Source organism: Danio rerio, chromosome 12 (genome assembly GCF_049306965.1).
Source record: "Danio rerio strain Tuebingen ecotype United States chromosome 12, GRCz12tu, whole genome shotgun sequence".
Taxonomy (NCBI): domain Eukaryota; kingdom Metazoa; phylum Chordata; class Actinopteri; order Cypriniformes; family Danionidae; genus Danio; species Danio rerio.
Window position 1 is genome coordinate 4,447,927 of NC_133187.1, and position 16,574 is coordinate 4,464,500.

At 35.6% G+C, this 16,574-nt stretch overlaps 1 protein-coding gene across 2 annotated transcripts; it reads right to left on the bottom strand.

Moving 5' to 3' along the window:
* Nucleotides 1-1,600: 1,600 nt before the first annotated feature.
* Nucleotides 1,601-15,586, bottom strand: ppp4cb (protein phosphatase 4, catalytic subunit b). 2 transcript variants are annotated; one of them, XM_073917709.1, is made up of 9 exons: nt 15,111-15,586; nt 11,788-12,040; nt 11,638-11,689; nt 10,502-10,552; nt 8,840-8,941; nt 8,584-8,757; nt 6,735-6,861; nt 4,852-5,041; nt 1,601-2,497 (listed from the first exon to the last, which is right to left on the bottom strand). In XM_073917709.1, the coding sequence occupies exons 2-9, from the start codon at nt 11,883-11,885 to the stop codon at nt 2,368-2,370; spliced, it is 924 nt and encodes a 307-aa protein (XP_073773810.1). In that variant the 5' UTR covers nt 11,886-12,040; nt 15,111-15,586; the 3' UTR covers nt 1,601-2,367.
* Between the last annotated feature and the right edge of the window lie 988 nt (nt 15,587-16,574).

A 16,574-nucleotide genomic window follows, 5' to 3' on the forward strand; every position in this document is an offset into this window, starting at 1 on the left:
TCACCTTTATGAATTTGTGCTCAATAAATATTTTGTGCTACTTTTAAAAACAGTTAATGCTGTACTGATTTATGTCTGTGAAAATATTGTTAATCATTACACATGGACTTAAATAGCGATTATAGACATGCATATTGCTTGATGTAACAGAGTCAAATAATAACAACAATATTAAGTGGTCAAACATTTATTATATATGCTAAATTATTAAAAACTTGAGGTGCAAAATGGTAAAAACTAGTGATTTGAAGAATATTGGTAAAGTATAAAGGTTTAAATTGCCAGTGAATTACTATTTTTAAAGTTTTACAACCCAAATAATGAGTTATATACAGTATTCTTGTAAATAATTGTGTGTATATATATATATATATATATATATATATATATATATATATATATATATATATATATATATATATATATATATATGTGTACATGAGCAATATCACACGAGTAGCAGTGCGATTTGGCTGCATATCGGCACTGGTGCGAGGCGTGCGTTGGCACAAGGTCTGGATTTTCTTGATGAATCATCTGCTGAACTGCATCCCAATCATCACAAATACTGCAGAAGACCTACTGGAACTTACATGGACCCGAGATTCTCACAAAAATCAGTCAAGTTTGGTGAAGGAGAAATCATGGTTTGGGGTTGCATTCAGTATGGGGGCGTGAGAGAGATCTGCAACATCAACAGCCTGAGGAATCAAGACATTTGTGCTGCCCATTACATTACAAACCACAGGAGAGGGCGAATTCTCCAGCAGGATAGTGCTCCTTCTCATACTTCAGCCTCCACATCAAAGCTACTGAAAGCAAAGGTCAAGGTGCTCCAGGATTGGCCAGCCCAGTCACCAGACATTAACATTATTGAGCATGCCTGGGGGTAAGAAGGAGAAGGCATTGAAGATGAATCCAAAGAATCTTGATGAGATCTAGGAGTCCTGCAAGAACGCTTTATTTGCCATTCCAGATGACTTTATTAATCAGTGATTTGAGTCAGTGCAGAGATGTATGGATGCAGTCCTCCAAGCTCATGATGGAGTCAGACACAATATTCATTCTGTTTCCACTGCAGCAGGACTTTATATTCTGTACTGGACATTATTTCTGTTTAGTGACAAGACTTTTTGTCTAAGCAAAGTCAGACCTTACTGTCCTAATTAAATCATTAAAAATCAAGGCATGATCATATTTTAGTAAGATTTTGGTAAAATAAGCGTAATCTAAAGGCCTTTGCTTTAAATGTAGGCTACTTCTGATACCAAATGATCAACTAGAAGTCAAGTTATTACCTGTTGTTCATAAAACTTACATAGGCGACAAGACTTGTCAAGTAGTGTACATACATGTATATATTAAAATAGCTTAAAATTATATTTTATATAGAATAAAAAGCTTTTTTTTTACTTTTAGATCTCATCTTATATACCTATACATCTTTATATTTGATTTTAACATCTCAAGAAATATCACAACAATACCCAAAATAAACAGTTTTCCTAGTATCTAATCTGCAAAGAAATCCGAGATCATAAACGGTGTACTGATGGCAAGGTTTGTTCATAAAAAAAGGAAACAAACAGAAAATCCGTTCTTAAATTTATACAAAAGTACATTTTATTTTCACAAATTAAAAATAAGAATCAACAATAAGTCCTATAGAGAGAACAGTCAAGAGGGAAAAGCACATTTCTAACTCCAGTTCTGTGTGTGTGTGTATGGTTAATGTTTTCCAGTGTAGTTAATGTCCATATACATATGACCACAGAATCTGCAGTCATTTCCTTCGCAAAAAACAAAAAACAAACAAAAAAAAAAAAAAAACGGGGAAATCTGAAACTATAAGGACTCTGCTGAAAGCCGATGACTGTAAATGTAATCAAAGCAGGGTCGTGTCAAACCCATTCTCTAACAGATTCAAAACTTGCATGAAAAGAGAATAAGAAGAAAGGAGTTGAAGAAACAACAAAAAAAAGTCTCCATCAACCAGTTTTGACCTCCCGCTTGGACAAATACAGCTTTTTCTGAGGAACACGTGAAACCAGCTCTTCCCCAGAAGCTCTTCCTCTCTCCCTACCGCTATTCACATACATAATAAAGGTCTACATCTACAGCATACCGTGAGTCTGAGATTGAGAGAATTCACAGCGGAACATAATGCCAATGTGTGTCTTGATGGCCCAGTGAAAGAATGTGAAAGTGGATGGAAAGTAGAAAACAAAAACTGAATATTACAGAGAAAGTAAGAATAATAATAATAAAAAAAGCACAATTAAGACAGTTGGGCAGGGAAAGGGGAAACAGAAATACAAGTACACACAGGGCACCACTTCCTGTTGAGAGTGCTGGCATCCGGGAAGCTCACAGGAAGTAGTCAGCGACTGGCTTTTTGGAGGGAATGCCTCTGGTTTCTTGCGGAGCGGCTTCGAAAATGATGAACTCTTTCTGCAGATGCTCGTCCAGCTCGAGGATCGCTGCCACGTTCCCACATCTGTGAGGAAGAGAAGCAGATGTCAATATGCTGAATCATTGACAACGTTTGTTCTTAAAGGGATAGTTCACCTGAAAATTAAGGGTGCTTTCACAACTGTGGTTCAGCTCATTTGGTCTGGACTAAAGGCAACAAATCATATACTGTAGTATTTTCTGCCGTCTTTGGGTCGTTTTCACATCACACTGATTGCTTTGGTCTGAACCAGTCGAAAAGAACCAAAATGCAGTCATGTGACAAACTCCACATCACTCATTGGCTAGATGTTTTTGAACGTATTCCCAAAACTGCTTTACGATTGGTCGGAATTAACGTGCGGGAAAATGCCAATGGAACTTCCACGGCGACTGAAGCCCTGCACAAGACTTTTGGCCAGCGGAGAAATTAAAATGTTCGTGCCCAACTGAGTCTGGTTCTCTCAAGGTTTTTTTTTTCTTCACTCCCATCAGGTGAAGTTTTTTTTCCCTCTCCGCTATCGCCACTGGCTCGCATGGTTCAGGATTGGTAGAGCTACGCATCGATGAATTTGCTCTTCAGTGTTTGAACTCTCAGTAATGATTAAATCACACTGAACTGAGCTAAGCTGAACTGAACTGAACTTAAACTAAAAAACTGAACTACACTGTTACAGTTACTAGGACCATTTATGTGAAGCTGCTTTGACACAATCTACATTGTAAAAGCGCTGTACAAATAAAGCTGAATTGAATTGAAAGTGAACAAACAGGCACACACAAAATGTTGGTTTTGACTATGGAGGTACGACTGCGCTGGCTGATTGTATCCCTGCTCATAGTATACTATATAGTTTGTATACATCACTTTAGACTCTATATTTAGAGAATGAAGCGTGGCTGTGGCTGAAAAACAATGTTTTAAGGCATTGCAAACGGCTAAGGCGCACTGCAGGTCACTTCAGGAGGAGGCGTGAATTAATTTAGCTAAACTGTGACATGGTCATCTTCCAGAAATATTACTAACAATCCATCAGGTGATGCATGTTTCTCTCTCCTTTTAAAATTGTTGGTAAAGCGCTGTCAACAAATATTTTCCCTCCACATCCCACAATGCACAGAGCATTGGCCTACTGCAGCTGGATTAGGCCAAAAAGGCGCAGTACTTTTTGCGGTTGGGTCCGTTTTAGTTTGGATCATATTCTCATTACAAACGAACCGATCCAGGGTTCGTTTGAAAGCATACGGAGACAACTTCTTCAGGAGGTCTCAATACGGTTTTTTGTTCCACTTTTGGTGCGCACTCGAGTACGATTGCTGCATTCTCACCTGCCCAAACGAACCACACCAAGAGGGAAAACCAACTCTAGTGTGATTCAACCGAACTAAAGAAGGCAGGTGTGAAAACACCCTAAATCAATGTCATCTTTCTATCAGTTTATTAAACTTTTACAGAAATAATAGGATAGTTTTACAGGAAGATTTAGACCAATATTATTTCCAACCATTCCCCCATAAACAAATCTAAATTACAATTATACACACACACAAAAAACTGGAAAATACGTAAAAATAAAAAAGCATAGTGTCAATTATGTATAAAATGTATACAGCGGGGAAATAAGTATTGAAAACATCACCATTTTCCTCAAAAAACATTTCTAAAGGTGCCAAAGAAATTTTCCCGAGATGTTGGTAACAACTTAAGAAATCCATATATAAAAAGAAAACAAATCTAATTAGTTTACAAATAAAGTTCTGTGTAATTAAATTAAACGACACAGGGAAAAAGTACTGAACACATGAAGAAAGGGAGGTGTAGTTCGGCAGTGAAAGCCCAGACAGCAGCTGAAATCTCCCAGTAGTTCTTCAGCAACCCTCTGCCCTTCCTCAGTGTAAATGCATATCAGCTGCTTCAGTCTAACATCTACACTAGCAGGAGGATGAAGATGAAACCATTGTGGACATTTCAGCAAGACAACAATCCAAAACACAGCCAAGGAAACTCTCAAATACTTTCAGAGGAAGAAAATCAAGCTGTAGAATGGCCCAACCAATCACCTGACTTGAATCTAATTGAAAGTACAAAATAAAGGACATATCTAATAGACGAGACCCACAGAACCGTCAAGATTTTTACACTGTTGAAGTCTGTGAGAAACTCACACCTGAGCAATGCATCAGACTACATTCTCCATATGAGGCATCCTTAAGCTGCAGCACCAAAAAAAGCCTTTTCTCCTTATTGCAGATACACACATTGCAATATCAATGCTCAAACTATGCATTGTGCAGCCCTAGTAACTAATACTGAAAAAAAATTACTTAAATGTAAACATGTGAAATAAATCAGGCTTCATGAACGCATCTCTCATCTCATTGGCTGCACATCAAACCCACCTGTAGCAGTAGTTGGGCGCAGACCACACAGTGAGAACGGTCTCGTTGAAATGCCACTTGTAACCCTCCATGACGAGCTGGTGTGCTCTGCATATCATATCGATGTCGTTGGCGGCGTTAAACTGAGCCACAACATCACTGCCAAACAGATAGCCAGCACCTCTCGGACTCACGCCCCAGCCTGTGGTGTCTGTCAGACAGAGAACACATTCACATAATGAAGAGACATGCTCACACGCAGAAGACAGGACAGATGAGGTATGTGTCAGGTGTGTTTTCTCTTTTCTTCTGGAGATTTACATTGTCATTACATCAATGTTATTTTTGTATTGTTCAAATGTACAACACTTTAGTTAAGTCAGTGGCTGTTTTTTCCTCATTGACTTCCATTATAATGAGATTTGTGCATTCTTCATTGTTGGTTGTTTTGCCTGTTGGCAACATTGTTCCTTTAGATAGGCCTGTGCGAAACAGTTTCTGGCTTTTATATGGCGTTCTGTGGAGTTCAACAGCAAATTATTGTGAGTGCACTACCATTTACTACCATTGTTATTATTAATGTAACTGTTGCAGTCAGAGTTTTATTCCCATCTTCACACACTTCAGTATTATTACCATGAATGCTAAAGACTGTTTAATATGGCTGTGCAATTATTCGAAAATCCGATTTAAATTTTGATTTTGGCTTCTAACAATTATGAAAAACCATTAATCGAGATAAACGATTATTCCATTATTTACCGCCCCCTTTCCAGTTGAAAACATTTGTTGCTCTTAAAAGCGCGAACTAAACCGCATGCTGCTGCTGTGTGTGTGTGGCGCGCATACACAGTCAAAAGTATGCGTTCAGCGTCAAATCGTGGTGTTTAGTGTTTATTCATATTAACCCTCATTTGTGTAACCATTAAAGTGACAGCACACTATTCCTGCTGCCGCCTGTTTCTATCATTATTAATCAAGTAACAAAAGGAGAAAATCCCTCGCTACACTTGACTGAAGGACTTTTGTAGCTGAAGTGTTTTTCTTACGGTGAAGATACTTAAAGCACAGTTTGTTTTATATTTTTATTTTCTTGTAATTATTTCTCTTTCCTTTGCAGGGAGGAAAATAACTGTAAATATACTGTTGTAGTCAGAATTATTAGCCCTCCTGAATTATTAGCAACCCCTTTCCTCCCCAATTTCTGTTTAATGGAAAGAATTTTTTTTTCAACACATTTCTAAACATGATTTATTTTATCTTTGCTATGATGACAGCACATAATATTTGACTAGATATTTTTCAAAATACAAGCATTCAAATTCAAAGGCTTAATTAGGGTAATTAGGCAAGTCATTGTATAACATTAGTTTCTTCTGCAAACAATAAAAAAAATATATTGCCTAAAGGGGCTAATAATATTGACCTTAAAATAGCTATCAAAATATTTAAATCTGCTTTTATTCTAGCCGAAATAAAACAAATAAGACTTTCTCCAGAAGAAAAAATATTATAGGAAATACTGTTAAAATTCCTTGCTCTGTTAAACATAATTTGGGAAATATTTATTTTTTTAAAAATTCTCAGGACGGCTAATAATTTTGACTTCACAGTAATCTTTTTGAATAATCGTAATTACAATTATGACCAAAATAATCGTGATTATGATTTTCCAAAATCGAGCAGCCCTACTATCTAAATATTCTATTTATCATTAGTTTATACACATTACTGTTATTTCCATTCTTGTTGTATAGCTGCTTATGGGTTCAGTGTTTACTGTATGTTTTGCACATTAAATAAACAAAACACACAAATAGAAAAAACATACGAGGAGATGATGATGATGATGATGATGATAACAATGGTTATCATAGCCATGACACTACAGACATCAGAATTACCTTCAGGATCAGACCACAAAAGATCACACATGGGTCCATCGTGAGGCACTTCCTGCTTTCTGTCGATGGTTCTGATCTGGTCCAGAGTCTGGATGGAAGGCGACAGGCCTCCATGTACACAGAAGATCTGCAGAAATAAATAAAACACATCAGACCAGTGCTAAGACAACAAGTGTAACCTTTATAAAGGTTTAGTGCACCTCAAAATGAACATTTAAAAATATCATCATCTTCATGCCTTTCTAAACCCGCAGGACATTTCTTGATCAGTCAAACGTGAATTTTCTTTCCTGTTCTAACACCATTTCTCCAAGTCAAATTTAAGCACTTTTCAAGCACATCACAGGTGCATTTTTAAACTTTTCAAGCACTTTACAAGTGTGGCAAATTACATATTTACATATATATATACATACTTTATCATATTAATTCAGATAGTATTTGTTAAACAGTATAGAAAATATTTAATGGCATGTTTGACGAAAGCCTTACTTTAAATTACTTATATGGGATTACCTCATACTAAAAATGGGTCATCTTTCATCTTAAATTTAGATTTACTTCACTTTCATGCAATGTTTAGTGATGAAGCTGTAATGTGCATGCATTTTGTCTTCTTCAACTGCTTAATCAAAGAGCACAGATAAAAAAATGTAAAAGACAGGCAGACTACACTAGAAGCACATGTGCAGACTATTTTATTTAAATAGTTTTTTTTTTAAATTATTATTAATATCTGTTAACTAGGATTAATCATCATAAAAGAAACACAATCACATTCACATTTCATGCACTTTATCAAAAATTGAAACACTTTTAAAACCAAACACTTTTAAGCTACCAAATACGATCTCCAAAGACGACGTAGAATTGATTGCACTGCTGAGCGAACCATTGGTACAACCCTCCCAACTCCCCAAGAACTGTACTTATTGAGAGCGAGCAGATGGGCTGCCAAAATCACTCTGGACCCCTCACACCCAGCACACTGCCTCTCTGAAGTTTTACCTTCTAGTTGACGCTACAGAGCACAGCGCAGCAGAACAGCCCGACACAGAAACAGTTTCTTCCCTCATCTCATGAACACTTGATAACAACCGTGGAACCAACATCACTACTTGCCATACACTTTTATACACTTATTTAGCAACACACTTTACATGGCAATTTGAACATAACAGTTGCACATATAACGTTATATATAGTAATATAGCTCTACATGCACTTGTCAATTTGTATATTAGCATTCACTACTTGCTGCTTTTTTTTAAATATATTTATTATCTGTTTATTGTCCTGCCTCTGTATTTCTGTAGCAATGTAGAAACTCTGTCACGAAAACAAATTCCTCACATGTGCGAACATACCCGGCAGTAAAGCTCTTTCTGATCTAAACAACCTCGACATCACTAGAATAAAATTCACACGTTCAAAGATTTCCAGCACCCATGTGAAACCAGATTAAAGAAAGAAAACCTGAAGACTCATGCACTATATACTCCCTTAAACTGTTCCAAATATGCATTTTCTTTCTTTGCTAAGGGGTAAAACTATTTTTTTGGGAGGCCCGACTTTGTTTAAATCAATACAACACCAAATAAATGAAGCAGCTGAATCTTTTGTGAGGAGATAATAAACTTTATATGATAAACAGACATAACTTCAGGCAAATAAAAAGACAGGTATTCATGCAAATAAAAAACACAAAGTGACTGTATCTCTCCAAAATTCAGGTTTTGATTATCCTGACTTTTAGTAGTGGCACAGAAACCTCTCAGGTTTCTCTAATAAGATGAAGGTGAGAAAATGATGATAGCTTCTTAATTTTAAGGTGAACAATTCGACTCACTTTGCCGTCAATGATGGCGGATAGAGACAGGTAGTCGAAGATCTCCGTGCAGTACCTCCATACTGTAACCGAGCCGTATTTTCTTAAACACTCGTCATAAAAGCCGTACACCTGTGTGATCTGTCTAGACTCGTGATTTCCCCGGATCAGGGTGATTCTGTCTGGATAACGCACCTGTGAGAAGACATCCGATCAGTTTATGATGTCTGACTACGACCACCATAACATCTGATTAAAAACTACAACTTCACTGTACCTTGAGGGCGAGAAGTAACAGAAAGGTCTCAACACTGTAAAAGCCTCTGTCCACAAAGTCTCCCATAAAGAGGTAGTTTGTTTCTGGAACGTCGCCTCCCACCTGAAGGAGAACAGATATTATGTATTAATTTATTAGCCAGCTACAAATAAATAACATCAGAGATTAAACAAGAGACGATGTGTGCCCTCGTTTCCTCAAATACACAAAGCAAATGCACATTTAACATATTTACATTCAATTAAGATTAAAAAAGACGAGGTGTTAATGACAGAAGCTGCACTAAACAGCGAATTTTGACCATTCAGAAATCGTATGACACATTTTACAGTCATAAAATGTATTGTTTATTGTAAAGACAGACCTTAGTCAAAATGATTTCTGAGTTACTGCTGCTCTCGGAGTGTAAACACGTGAACAATGCAAGCAAACTTATTGCTGACCGTCGAGTTTAATTTTCACCGCATTTTGTGACAGGATTTTTTTCTCTTTATTCTCTTATACGATGTGCGGTATCAAACATTCAACCATCATTTAAAAACAGTCTCTGTCTTTCTCAGCTGAGTGCATGTTTGTTTGTTTGGGAACCATTTTTATTCAAATCCTTTCCCTTTTCCCTCCCTTGACACTCCCACCCAAACAGAGCTAGACACACCCACTTTCCTGAATCCTGACTTTTTCCAAACTAGGTGTGAAAACACCCTGCTGTAACAGGGGGGTTTCATTGCCCTTTAATAGCCAATAAAAAAAAATACAGATATTAAATGTTTAAAATTATTAATAAACTTAACATTGTAAGCCTTTAATCTTATAATAGCCAGTATAAAAAATGCAGATATTAAATGTTTAAAATTATTAATAAACTTAACATTGTAAGCCTTTAATCTTATAATAGCCAGTATACAAAATGCAGATATTAAATGTTTAAAATTATTAATAAACTTAACATTGTAAGCCTTTAATCTTATAATAGCCAGTATACAAAATGCAGATATTAAATGTTTAAAATGATTAATAAATTGACCTCACAACCCTTTAATTTTATAATAGCCAGTATAAAAAATGCAGATATTAAATGGTTTTAAAAAATTATTATTAAATTGATCTTACAACCTTTTAATCTTATTATAGCCAGTATACAAAATACAGATATTAAATGTTTAAAATTATTAATAAACTTAACATTGTAAGCCTTTAATCTTTAAATTGCCAGAATAAAAAATACAGATATTAAATGTTTAAAATTATTAATAAATTGACCTCACAACCCTTTAATTTTATAATTGCCAGTATAAAAAATACAGATATTAAATGTTTAAAATTATTAATAAACTTAACATTGTAAGCTTTTAATCTTTAAATTGCCAGAATAAAAAATACAGATATTAAACGTTTAAAATGATTAATAAATTGACCTCACAACCCTTTAATCTTAAAATAGCCAGTATAAAAAAATGCAGATATTAAATGTTTAAAATGATTAAAAAAGTTGACATTGCAACCCTTTAACCTTTTAGTAGCCAGTACTACCAATACAGATAATAAATGTTTACAAATATTTCTAAAATTGACATTGCAACCCTTTAATATTTTAATAGCCAGTATAAAAATACAGATTTATCATTTTATATTTACATTGTGTGAAAAAGAGCTCAGACTCACCCTAAACAATTCCTTCAGGTCATAAAACTGCCCGTGGATGTCACCACACACCTGGAGACAAAAATAAACCATTTACTTCTCGTAGAGATGCTTTATTATCAATTTTCTTTGAAGAAGGAGGAACTTTAGTCTCTGGAACAGAAAATATGGTCAAATATACGTGTTTGTTTTGTGCTCACTAAAACTTTTTTCCACCAACATCTTTTAAAGTAACTTAATTATTGTGTTAGGCAGAAAAGGAAAGTTGGCCACGACCATTCATGTTTGTTTTTTTTTGCCACATAAGCAACTTATTTCATGGCAAGATCAACATGGATAAAAATATATTACATAATATGAAAAACATAAAAAACATATTACATATACTTCAGTTATTAATCAGTCATTCTTAAGTAACAAGAAATGGGTATCAACTAAGTTAATGCGCCTTATTTATCCATGTAATTACTATTTGTACAGCTATTCTAATTATTAATTAGTTATTAATTGTTAATTAGTTAGCTATTCTAATTATTAATTAGTTGTCTATTGTAATTAGAAGTATTATGGGTTTTTGTTCTGATTATTTTTTTCCTGTAATAAATGTATTAATTTGATGATAATATATTGTATATTTTATACACATCTAAAACCCAATGGCAACACTGTACAAATTGTCATGCCTATAAATCAACTTGAAATTACATTAGTGATACATTTCACTATAAAAAGCATATTAGTTTAACACTGATAACTAATATTAAAGGGCTATAGCTCACTCAAAAATTAAAGTTCCTTTTTTTAACATTTATTTACAATCAACTGGTTTCAAGCTTTTATGAATTTCTTTCTACTGTTGAACAAAACAATATGCCAGAAAAAATAAAATACTATGACAGTAATTTTAACGAGGAAAACCACTTTAGATTTTGTAATCTCTTTTTTTTAAGAGTGTCCTGTCTTTCCAAACGCTCTTTAGTATTTCTTTCTTTGTGTTTTCAACAGAAGAAAGAAGCACAAACAGGTATGAAATAAGTGAAGGATGAGCAAATGATGACAGAATTTGAACTTTTTGTGTGAACTAACACTTTAATAAAAGAAACATTACAGTAATGTACTACTCAAAGCTTCTCTATGCAGTGTTTGTGAATACTCACCGTGACAGGAGAGTCCACCCTCTGTACATTACTCTCTTCTACAAGAATCTCTCTGAAACAATAACCAAACATTAGTGTTGTGTAAGCATTTAATCAACATTTGGGAGTGACAGATTGCTTGGGTGCCTGTTTTGGGCAGGCTGTAATCACCTGGCTTTGGCACACAGGGCTTTGACCTCATTCTCCTTGATGAGCTCACACCTCCTCAGCTGGTCGATCTGTCGGTCCAGATCACTCATGTCACCCATGGCGGATCGCTGAGAGCCCGTCTGCCTGTTTTCCCCTCACAAAACAGTCAATACAGCGACTGTGGTGCTAACAATCTCTCTCTGTGCAGACCAAACACAGACACACTCACACCAGAGATGCGGAGAGGTGGCGGGAGGAGTCCGGGCACGACAACCTGTTTGGAGAAAACAAGAGCATTTTAATATGGGCCGAGTATGAACTATGCAGTTACTCGTTTATAACATGGCTATATGGAATCGTTGATTTTGATAGGCTAGTCGTGACATTCCAAGAAATGTTATTTTGAGATAACAACCGCTAAATAACACAGAATCAGAACTTTGAATCATCTTGACCTTTAGCAATTCACATCCATATACATAATTCACATCCACATGTGTCTGCTCATCTGTCACGTTGATTTTTCAGACTATTTTGCACCATCTTTCTCAATGAATAATAGGTTAGCATTATTCTCCAGTTTTGTTTCTGTCAGCTTTAGGGCTGCACTATTAATCGGAAAAAAGATCCCGATCTTGATTCAACCCTACACATGATATTAATTCAGCCAATTATATTTTCAAGGTCAGAAAAGAAGCTTAAAGGTAGTCGCATCAGTCTTCAGAGCAACATTGACACCTTCAAATGGCGTTAAAAGAGTCACATACTTTATTTATAAGGTATAATTCACCCAAAAATGTCATTTCTGCCTTCATGTAATGATGTATTCACGTGCGCGTGCACGCATGACGCCTACTTTAGTGAACAGAACCTTCATATGCTGTGAATAACAGGTAATGAAGTTGTAAAACGTTCAGTTTGTTGCACAGAGCGATCGTTTGAGGGCCGTACGGGAGTTTTGATTTGCATGCGTGTGTTTTTTCTCACAGTGACAGCAGCCATGAGCCGCACTCGGAAGTGAAAGTGAAACCTGTGCGCACATTTAAATGATCATATGGCATTTTAGAGTTAGGATTACGACAAGCATTTGATATGTTTTTTACTTTCATAGTGATTACAAAGTGTTGTGCATGAATGAAAATAAATGTTTACTGTTTCAGTATAACAACCCTAGCCTATATATAATGTAGAATATAATGCACAAAGGAATCGGAGATTGACAAAATTCTAATTTTACCAGTGAAAACAAATGGTCTAATAATGCTGTCAATAACAGATGACTAGCACATATCCTAAACATAATAAATCAACTTTATAATTATGAATAGTTGTATTCTGATGTCATCATTTTACTGTGAGTTAACAAACAGGACGTATTGAAAGTCCACCATAATGACTATACAAAGCTTAGCATTTTAAGCAAAAGTAGAGCTACACATAGGCCTACTATTTTTGTTGTTTTACCACATGTTTGAGAATTAAAAATAATAATAGGCTAATCATATTAACCTTTATTTTACATTTACAGAATTGTGAGAAAATCCTGACCTTGATTTTAAGCACAAATATAAAAAAATCGTGATTCACATTTTGCCAGAATCGTGCAGCATTATGCCTGGTTTATACTTCTGCGTCAAGTGACCGGCGTAACCCACGGCGCATGCAACGCGCGCAGCTGTGCATTTATACTTGTGCGCGCTGTCTCTGTTGGTCTGCATTAACACTTCCGAAACACTAGTTGGCAGTGAGGTTACCTGTCCTTTTTTATTTTAGCATAGACTTTAACTCACTGTTAAAATCACTTCATTTTACCAAGAATAAAAAACCTAAGATTTCTGAAATATTTTACAGATATATTTAAAGGAGGTCCTCGATTTTTGTTACTTTCCATACGGTTATTTGTTTAAGTGTCATTTATTCAATTTAATAATTGTATTATTATTATTGGGGTGTCACGGTGGCGCAGTGGGTAGTACAATCACCTCACGGCAAAAAGTTAGCTGGTTCGAGCCTTTGCTGGGTCAGTTCGCATTTCTGTGTGGAGTTTGTATGTTCTCCCTGTGATGGCGTGGGTTTTCTTCCGCAGCTCCGGTTTCCCCCACAGTCCAAACACATGCGCTATAGGTGAGTTGAATAAGCTAAATTGGCCAGTGTGTGTATGCGTGTATGAATGCAATAGTGTAAAGGTGTTTCCCAGTGTTGGGTTGCAGCTGGAAGGGCATCCGCTGTGCAAAACAAATGCTGGATAAGTAGGTGGTTCATTACGCTGTGCCGACCCCTGATTAAAAAAGGGACTAAGCTGAAAATAATATGAATATTAATTCCCTTTCTGTCTAATGATATTTTATTTGTATGTGTTTAAAGATTTTTTCATGACTGCATATTATTAATCTTTTTTTAAAGATCTTTCTGTGATCCCATTGAGGTAAAGTTGGTATTATATTCGCACATTCGTTCATTTAACTGTCTCTGTTGTAATATTCACCACTCTACTTTAAATATTCAGTCTGAAATGGCATGCCAGTTTGACTTCAAAACAACATTAGCACTATGTATTTGACTGTGAACAATGTTGTACTTTATTTGTCATTGGCTAATTTAATTTTCCTGTTCAGAATTAACAAAGAATACTCCTCTGAAATGAATATTATTAAAAAGAATGTCTAAATATCTGAATATAAAAACATCTTCACCCTAATTTTGATCCCTTGGATTTTGTTCTGATGTTTCTGTATTGTCAGTTCAAGCCAAAAAAACAAAAAAACAAAAAGGTGAGTCCGAGTAACCCGTTAATCAAGACAAATGACGTCACATGATGCCACCAAGAATAAACCGCAAACACAGCTTGTGTACATATTTTAGTATAACGTCATATTAATTAGTGGGCGAGAACCATCATAATGACAGCCTTACTGAGACTAGTTATAATCGCTTATTGCGTATTCGTACATTACATTTAAATATATAAACGCTGAATATATTATCAATACATTTTTAATGAACAACATTACATTTATGACAATTAAAATATTAAAACTAAAATTACATTTGTGAATGAGGTCAGTGGCCTATTTAGCAAGGAAACCAGCTCAATGTGCAACACTTGACTTTATACAAGATTTCAGTGACATTAATAAAAAGTGTAAACAGTAAAATTTGTTTAAAACTAGCACTGGATTTAAATGAATGATTTTAGGATGACAGTTCAGTCGTATGTCGACATTAGCGAATCCTTTATGCTCTGATTTAAGATAAGCTAAACATATTTTAGAAAAAAATACAAGTATTTTGAACAACACTTTTGCTAACACATTAAGGTAAAGCTTTAAAAATGAGTACTTAACGTTAGCTGTGCTCGCTGGTCCAACGTGACGGTGAAGTAGACTGGCACAACTTTCCTGAAAACTCACCGATGAATTAAACAACCCCTGACGTTACACAGAAACCACCGACGAACACGCCACTCACAATTATTAACCTACTCGATGTCAAGAACCTTAATGTCAAACTCGACCTCGATTTCCAGCCAAAAGCGAGTCAATCCGGAATTAGCCGGGCTAACTAGCTTGAGCAGCTAAAGGCCTGAAAAAAAGAGCTCATCTGCCCAGACATCTGCTCAAATAGACGGCCAGCAAACGCTCAAAAACCGCGGAAAACACACAAGACTTCGAGAAATATACGAGCGACACTTACCTTTAACCACTCCAGGCAGAGCTTTGCGAAATATAGCGATGTAAAGACTATAACGTCAGCTCTCTTTTCAGAGCTTCACCCGGTTTCGTCGGTCTTTTTCTCCCACCACCCTCTACCGGCGTCAAGCGCCTCCCTTTTGGAAAGCCAGACATATGAGACCGCCAGCGGCTCCATACTGCCTCCAGCGGCGGAGCGAGGTATTGGTTGTTGCTAGAAGGAATACAGCTGCGGCCGGAAATCAACGAATTTTCAGTTTTTTTTAAATGAATAAAACATTTTTTTAAACTGCAGTATAAAACAAATACAATAAAACAAACTCAATTAACCACAATAATTTTAATTATTCTCAGAACAGAGCAAAAATAATAAAAATACTCAATATAATATTTATAAAAATTAATTATAAAACAGAACACACACACACACACACACACACACACACACACACACACACACACACACACACACACACACACACACACACAAATTAACAAATTAAACAGCAGGGTTTTCTATAAATTAAATAATTAGCCACTAAACTGACAAAACGTAAAATTATTTTTTTTTGTGTGAAAAGGTGGATATCATTCATATTATTTATTAAATCATCCTTTAAATTGTAATTTATTAACACCTATCCCTACGCCAACCCTCACATTATTATCAAAATATTAATTATTCTTGTACAGTGTTACATAAATGATGTGAGTAACCGCAGCTGTATCCCTTTTAAACTTTACCCAATTGAAAAGCGGGGACTCAATGCTGCCCTCTTGTGGCAGAAAGATATATAACAGCCCAGGAGTCACTGCTGCCCTCGTGTGGCATAAAAAAAATACTAATGATGACAGGATTTGCCAATAGAGGCAAAGAAAAGTGACTTCATCTTGCTTCCTTGTAGCAAATTGATATTATATTCTAAGTACTTCATTTGCATGACTATTTACGTAAGCATTGCCAGTGTGTTTTACACTAAACCAGGCAGCTGTTAATCTTTTCGACGCTGCAGAACCCAAATATAATATAAAGTGAGGCAAAGGGATATTTTATTTATTTAAAATGGCACCTATGATGAAAATCAACTTTTGTAAGCTACATCTAGGTATAGTGTGTCC